The 8,477-nt window shown below is 40.3% G+C and overlaps 1 protein-coding gene across 1 annotated transcript in view; it reads right to left on the reverse strand.

Annotated features, from left to right (window-relative positions):
- LOC104391220 (spindlin-Z) overlaps positions 1-8,477 on the reverse strand; it is a 44,954-nt gene that overhangs the window by 14,460 nt on the left and 22,017 nt on the right. The window contains exon 2 of the mRNA XM_010000456.1: positions 5,245-5,293. Coding sequence (XP_009998758.1) covers positions 5,245-5,293 — 49 coding nt within the window. The remainder of the gene's footprint in view (positions 1-5,244; positions 5,294-8,477) is intronic.

The following is an 8,477-nucleotide window of genomic DNA, read 5'->3' on the forward strand; positions in this document are numbered from 1 at the left end:
TAGGAGGCTGAGTTAGACAGACAGCAAAATTGGCCAGAGATATTCCATTCCATATATCTACGTAAGCTCAGAGGAAGGTCAGAGATCGCAGAAGACAACTTCCTTCCTTCTTTTTCTCCCCCTCTCTTCCGTCCGTGGCCGGCGTCCGGGGAGGACTCTGTCCATACATCACTGTCGACCCTTAGGCCCGAGCTCTCCTGACCCTCATAACTCTCCGTTTTCTCCAGCAGCATCTCCAGGATTCCTCGGGACTGTCTTAATCTCAGGGGAGTGCTGTGGGAGTTGCTGGGGGTGGGGGGAGGTAAGAGGCTTTTGCTCATACCTGAACATATTTGTATATAATTGTATATATATTTTTTCTTATATCATTCATTAGTGTTTAATTAAAGCTGTGTAGTTTAGTTTTCAATCCAGCCAGGTCTCTCTCCTTAATCTCTCTCTCCTTCCCTACCTGGGTGGGAGGGGGAGGGGATCGAGAGCATTGTTGTCAGACCTGAGTCAAATGGTGACAGGAGGTTATCCTCCTCCTCTACTCTGCCCTGGTAAGGCCTCACCTGGAGTATTGTGTGCAGTTCTGGGCTCCCCAGCTCAAGAAGGACAAGGAACTACTGGAAAGAGTCCAGCACAGGGCCACTAAGATGATTAGGGGACTGGAGCATCTGACCTATGAGGAAAGACTGAGAGAGCTGGATCTATTTAGCTTAGAGAAAAGGAGGCTGAGGAGGGTTATCATCAATGTTTATAAATATCTAAAGGGCAGGTGTCAGGAGGATGGGGTCAGACTCTTCTCAGTGGTGTCCAATGAGAGAACAAGGGGCAATGGTCACAAACTGGTACACAGGAGATTTAACCTGAATATGAGAAAAAAACTTCTTTATTCTGAGGGCAACAGAGCACTGAAACAGGCTGCTCAGGGAGGTTGTGGAGTCTCCAACCCTGGAGGCTTTCAAAACACACCTGGATGTGTTCCTGTGTAATCTTTTCTAGGAGATCCTGCTCTCGCAGGGGGTTTGGACCATCATGATCTCTAGAGGTCTTTTCCAACCCCTACCATTCTGTGATTCTGTTATACTCCTTTAAAAGCCATTGTTCAGTTTTGAAATTAGTTTTCTTAGGATTGCAAGTGTATTGGGTATACGTGGTAAGGTTTTGGTAGCAGGCACACATACACATGATGACACCTGCAGGGGTGGCCTCAATGAGAAGAAGTCAGGGGCTGCTCTGTGCCAGACACATGTGGTTCCAGCTGGCTTGGCAATGTCCCCACTGCAGGCCATATTGAAACTATTCAGTGAAGTTGGTGGCACCCTTATGAAAACGTTTTAGAAAAGACAAAAAGAACTGCACAGGCAGAGAAGGAGGGGAAAACAAGAGAAAAAAACAACAACAACAAAAAATGTGAGAAACAGCAGAGGGAACACAAAGTTCAGAAAAGGAGGTATTCCATGGTGTTAGAGCAGATATCCACACTGAAGGCTGTGTAGGACCCATGCTGAAGGACTTGTGGCCCATGGAGAACTCATACAGAACTCATGCCAGAGCAGAGTTTTTGTGACAGGACTGTCTCCTCTGGAAAAGCCCATGCTGGAGTAGATTTTCTTGACAGGAAGTGTGGCCTGTAGAGGACCCATGCCAGAGCAAGGGAGAAGTAAGTAGAAGAGGGTAGGAGCAGCAGAGAGCAACCATTGTGGACTGTCAACTCCCGTCCCCAGTTTCCCCTGTACCACCGTGGGGATGGTGAGTGGTAGAGGAATATGGAGTGAAGGAGTAAAGTTGAACACAGCAAAGGGGGGAGGAAAGGTGTTGTTTTAATGTTTTTCTTCCTGTTTCTTACCACGTGAATTTATTTTGATTGGCAATTGTCCTAGTTTGAGCCAGGATGAAGCCAATTTTCCTTTTACTGATTTTTTTTTTCCTTCAGTAAGCTCTCTTTTAACTAGCAGCAAGTGTTCCAGCTAGTGGACTGATAACACTGGAATGTTTATGTTACTGCTGAGATGCCAAGGTCACTTCACAGAAGACAACTTCCTTCCTGCTTCTTCTTCCCTTTTCTTCCATCCATGGCTGGCATCCAGGACTCCATCTATCCATCACCGTTGATTCCTAGGCTCATGTGTTCCTGACCCTCAAAACTCTCCCCTCAGCTCCTGTCAGCTCTGCTGTGCTCTCCGGAAGTGCTCCGGGACATTTTGGGACTGCTCACAGCTAAGGAGAGTGCTGTGGGAGTTGCTGGGGGTGTGGGGAGGCAATAGGGGTTTGCACATTCCTGAACATACTTATATACAATTGTGCATCTTTTCTTTTGTCATTAGTGTTTAATTAAAGTTGTCTAGTTTAGTTTTCAGTCCAGAAAGTCTCTCTCCCTCATTCTCTCTCTCCTTCCCTACCTGGGTGGGAGGAGGAGGGGATCAAGGGCATTGTCGCTGGTTCAATTGCTGATCCTGAGTCAAACCATGACAGCAATAAATTTATTTTCCCCAAGTCAAGCCTGTTTTGCCTGACAGTAACTAGTAAGCTATCTCCCTGTCTTTATCTTGACCCATGAGCTTTTTCATCCTATTTTCTCCCCCTGTCCCACTGAGGAGGGGGAGTGAGCAGGTGGGTGGGAGTTTGGCACATAGTCAAGTATAGTCCACCAAAAGTTAAAGTGTGATCAGAAATTCACAAGGGATAACTGCAGTGGTAGTTAAACTGCAGATACAACCTCCAGCTCAAAGTCCTTGAAATGCCAAGTATGAGAAACCTAGAAAGCATAAGGAAGAGTTTATATTTACATTGTTTTGTGCACTTTTTTCTTATACACCAAGGGTGGAAAGGATGAGAGCCAAGTGACTACTGACTGATGTGACATAAATAGGGTCAGCTTCTGTCACAGTTTGGCTCCAAGTTGGCAGTCAAACCAATAACAATAATGCTCTTCATCCCCCCTTCTCCCCCAAGGTAAGGAAAGAGGGAGAAAAAAAAAAAAAGAGAGGCTTTCTGGGTTGAAAAGTGAAGCAAATTGATTTTAATTATTAGTGATAGGATAATATATATATTTATAAAGGGATGTATAACACCTGATCCACTCCCTCCTCCTCCAACGGCTCTCACAGACTCACGGCTGAAGGGGGGAGTGTGCAGGTGCACAGATGGGGTCCTTGGATGTCGGTTGTGAAGAAAAATGGAAAAAAAAAAAAAGAGAGCCAAAGAGAAGGCGATAGAAGCAACAGTAAGCAGAAAAGGAGAGAGAAAATGGAAACCAAAGGCTTGACTTCCATGATGTCTTAACCTATACCAAAAGCCAAACAACAAAAATATTATGACAAGGGAATATTCTGATTTGCTGATCCTGCCTTCACTCTAGTCTGCTCCCCCATGGGGGGGAAACTGCAGACATGAGCTTCAGAAGTGTCCTTGGTTGTTATCAGTCCACTGGTGCTGCTAAAAAAAGTTCACTGAAAGGAAAAAAAATCAGTGAAGATAAAATTTGCTCCACCCTGGCTGAAACCAGGACTGTTTCATAGGCACAGAGATCATCACTACCCATTGACACTAACAGAGCACCCAGAAGTACTGCCCTTTTGCATCTGACCAATAACCATGGGACCTTCTTCCAGAAGGGTCAGTGGTTAGCTACCATTTTAGTTAAGAAGAGTTGAGAAAACTAATCCACACAGCTCATTTTGTCACTTCCTCAGTTACTGGACCATGCCTTGTTCCATCCTGTTGGCTCTTTCCTCCTCCATGAACTTCTGAACCTAGTTTACTATCTCCCCTACAGCCTTCAAGTGCCACTAGACTTGTTCTTCTTTTTCTTTAAATGAGGAATGTAAAAGTCATAACTAAATCAATGACAAACTATGCATTACTAATTCGTGGTCTGCTGTAACAGCTCACAGTAGAATCAGCATGCACTTTTAAATAGTGATTCATATCCTGCTTGTTTACTATAAACATGTCTACAGCACTACTTACTGTTCATTTAAAAAATGTGAGTAATAAATATCAAATAAAAACAACTCTATACTAGTCTGTCATTCTCAGAGAAGTCAGTGAGCAGCACACAAAGTCATCTTGGTTTGGTACAAAAGAAAACCTTTACCAAACAATTCTTTAACAATTAAACTAGACTAAATTAGCATAAAACTCAGTTGGGTGCTTAAGTTAAATGCCTCAAAATCATGTAACTTAGGATCATCACTTATTATGCCCCATAAAAGCCTTTATGCTAAAAAATATGCAACCTATTTAGGTATTTAAATAAGTATATAACAATAAAGACAAATCTAGCCACCCTCAAGTACAAAAGGCAACCCACCTCTGATAGTCTTCCCATCATACACTCCTTTCTCTGAGCGGTTGAAAAAGAACAAGAGAAATTAAATTTTAACTCTACCTGTCTCTAGACAAATAAATGTATATCTGCCTTGTAAGGAGACAGACAAGACTGAATAGTGAAGAGTTGGTGGAAGGAATTAGAGTAGTTTTACATCAGGTGTTGTATCTGGGAAACAGTCAATACTAATTTAAATGTTAATCACAGAAGATATTTCTGCCAGACAAATTGCTTTGGACTGATGCATGTTGTATACCAACATTATAGAACTTCATACTCAAATATAACTAGCAGCATTTTATTAAATTTCACCTTTCCCCAGCTTATTTTAGAGTTCACCCAACAGAGATGCAGCCAGATGCAACATTTAGCTGTTAGACACTAAGGTAAATCATGTCTAAGCTATAACCTCTATCTTCTCACATTTACTTATAGCAGCATTTAGCTGCTACTATTTCAAAATATAGTAGAGAATAATACATGCCATGAATGTGTAGGATAAGAAAGTATCCTTCACACAAATAGCTGCCTTATAGAAGCACTTCAATATGTTCTTGATTTAAAAAAAATAAAGGTGAAAAATCCTTTTCAAAAACTAAAGCTGTACTGAATCCTAGAGTACATGTGCCCAATTTCTGGTTTGCAGCCTCTTGTCTCTGAATTATAGCATAAATTACAGAATTGTATTGACAGGATAATTTCTCTCACAGTAACACTCAAAATGATATTTAGAACCCTACCAATGGTGCATTCTTTCCCATTGCCCTCCCAAAACAATGGAAATCTGACTCTACACACATACACTGTCTGAATACTACTCCATATGATTTTCAAGAGCAAAAAGACTGGAATAATACAGATACATTTCTAGAACAGTACTTCCAGTTATTGAGGACTATACTTTGGGAAAGATATTCACAACTTACTTGTGGGAAGTTCTTTTCTTCATTATGCTCGCAGAGACTCCTGCATGACCTACAATATAAATGATAGAATTATTGAAAAATAAAGTGTGTTTAAACACAATATCAAAAAGGTATCTTACAGTAAAGCTCTCTTTGTCAAGTAAAATACTTCATGTTGTGATTGATCAATGAGTTCCTACAATGGAAGGAGACAGGCAAGGACTATGTACTCACAAAGCTAAGTGAAGAAGTAGGGAGTGACTGATGACAACTGTTACAAAAAGCTGAACAACACAAAGGAGATGGGAGAGAGTCTTTGTTCTTGATAAATGGCTACAACAGTTGAGGGAATCAAATGGCTGTGTAACTGTCCTTGATATAATCATCATCATCATCATCTTTCTGAGTTACCAAGGCCAGAATGGGTGGGTGCATACATAGCTCAGCCAAAACCAAGTATAAAGACTCAGTATGACATCTACAGTATAAAAACTGTACAACTAACAGAAAGAACTTTGAAGAGAGCAACAGGTTAGATCCAGTTTCAATCCACATATTCCTTCCCAATGACTGGCGATTCCCAGTATCTTGATGAAGACCAGTAATGAGAACAATATCTGTATTGTGATTCAACTGTATACTCCAACTGCTATACTCTGCTAAATGTAACTTGTACTGTGATTTAAGTAAACTGCTATATCATTCTAATAACTCAAAGTCCCATGCAATGTTAAATAACTTTAATGTCATTAAACATTAAACCCTCTACGTATGGAATGTTGTCACGGTTTAACTCAGGTCCAGCAATTAAACAATGGTCTCAGTCCCCTCTCCCTCCCCCCCAGGTAGGCTCAAACCAGGACAAATATCTAAAAGAACCCACTCAGAAAGTGTTGGACACATGTATGTTATCGATTAAGAAAACCTTCATGTATCTGTAGAAACATGTTCAGAATTTCATCTATGGATGTTTGAATTCACACCTACAGATAAATACTTAATTGAGGTTTCTCTACAGATGCAAACACATTATTGAACTTTTACAGCATGTGCATGCTCCAAGCACAGCTTTGGTGTATGTATTTTGAAAATTTTCATAATAGCAGTAGTGTCACACAAGTTACACACAGAAAGGGCAATTAACATTAAAAGTTTTCATAAATATTTTAATAGTTTGATTTTCAGATGGAGAAATAAAGAGGACATATATCAAGTGACAGAAATGGCAGAATTAAAATAAAAGGCTACGTACATTTTGTTTCCAACACTCAAGCTTGTACTGAATCCATGGAAAGATGCATCTCCAGTTTTAAAAAAGAATGGAATTTTAAGTTTTCAAAAATGAGGCCCTACATGCAAATAGCTACAGTAAAGATCCTATTTTCAATTTTTTAACTGTTAAAAGTAAAAAATAGTTGGTTGATGACAACGTAAGATTTAACTATATCAGTAGTTAAAACACTATAGAAAAAACACCAACATATTCAGCAGGGTCATTCAGCACAAAACTTGATTTCTGTCCTCTGCTCAGAGACTCTGAATCTTATTATACAGTGCAACACATTTAGCCTTCCAAAACAAAAGGAACTCTACAGGTACACAGAAGGAAGATCTATTACAGAAGCTGCAAAAACCACAAAGCAGCAGCTATGCACGCTACTGGGAATGTTTGCCTTGTTCAGTAACTGGTAACCTTAGGCACCTTTTCTTTTTTATAAGACTCAAGCTCTACAGTCAGATGTCTTTTCTCTCAAATTCACTTATGTCCAAAATTTCTTGGCTATCCATACACAATCTCCATGCATGAAATGTCATGTACCAAATGTACAAATATTTACAATAACACTGAACTAGGAGTTGGAGAGGACACTACCCTTTTTTGCTGTCAGGTGAAAATGAGCTTGACAGTTCCTGACTGATTTCAAGAACTTGTTTGTTCATGTATGTAGCTCTAAACAAAAGCCAACTAAGCAAACTGAGTACTGCTCAGTTTCGTGTGTTGACAGGTTAAGGTAGTACCCAGTTTAATATAATAATATTATGAATAATGGGAATATAGCCTACTTACAAGATGAGATGATAACAAGGTACATGAAGATCCCAGCACAAGAAATACATATACTTGTTGGAGCAGATCCAGAGGAGTGCCACGAAAATGATCAGAGGAATGAGATGTTTGTTATTAATTGAAATAAGTAAAATTTCTGGGAAAAATCACACAAAAAAGAACAAAGAGACATGTACAATAAACACATAGTTACATAACACTGAGACAGCAAGAATTAAAGAAAAACACATCCCTAGTAGTCAACAACCCATCCTTGAGAAACAGTCCTGCAAGATGGATGAAAGGGATGAAAGGGAGTTCTCCCCACAACTTATCTTGGTTATAACCTTGATCAGTGGGTAGAAAATACTGACTAATTGGATCCATCATATAGACATACCATTAATATATAAATGAGCTATTAGTATACTAGCATGAGCTATTAGCTAGAGGCTGCCTTAGAGCCCTGCCCAGGTTGTCTTGCCTCTCCATGGTGGACTGGACCACTTGGGGCTCCAGTGAACACCAATTTGTTGATCGAGGAACTCCAGCAGATCCTCTCCAGCATCAGGTGGTAACTGACTCAAAGGTGCAACGTTATAAAAGAGATATTTGCGGGAGGGGGGGAAGGTAGAACATGCACTGTAAGTAGTTGGTTTATTGGTGCCATCTCCACTTAAGTTGCAAAAGTTCGCAGCAGTAGCTTAAAACTTAGTTGGTTATCTGGGGAAGTTTCACACATAGATGCGTGGCAAGGCAAGGGAGGTATTTGTCTCTGCCAGAGCTGAGTGTTTGAAACAGTGGTAATCCTTTTACGGTTACAGTATGGGCATGTAAACTTCCAGTGAGATACCTCCTGACTCTCCTCTCGGATGCATCCTTAAAAATTGGAAAATATTTGGGAACATTCTAATGACAAAAGAGAAAATGGAACTGTATTGTAATCATTGGTGGCTAAATAATAAGCATGAATATGGGGAAATGTGGCCACAAAATGGATCCCTGAATCATTGCACTATATTCCAATTGATGTTGTGTTCCTGTAGCATGGATAAGTGGGATGAAGTAGCGTATGTGGATGCTTTTATGAATCTCCATGGGAGGCCAGAAATTCAAAAGAAGTGTGATATTAAGGAGGATGTTGTTACATATGCAGAATCAAAACAAAGTTGTAAGTTGGGATGAGGATGTAGATGTGCAACTGTTG

Source organism: Chaetura pelagica, unplaced genomic scaffold (assembly GCF_000747805.2).
Source record: "Chaetura pelagica isolate M959 unplaced genomic scaffold, ChaPel_1.0 scaffold186, whole genome shotgun sequence".
NCBI lineage: Eukaryota > Metazoa > Chordata > Aves > Apodiformes > Apodidae > Chaetura > Chaetura pelagica.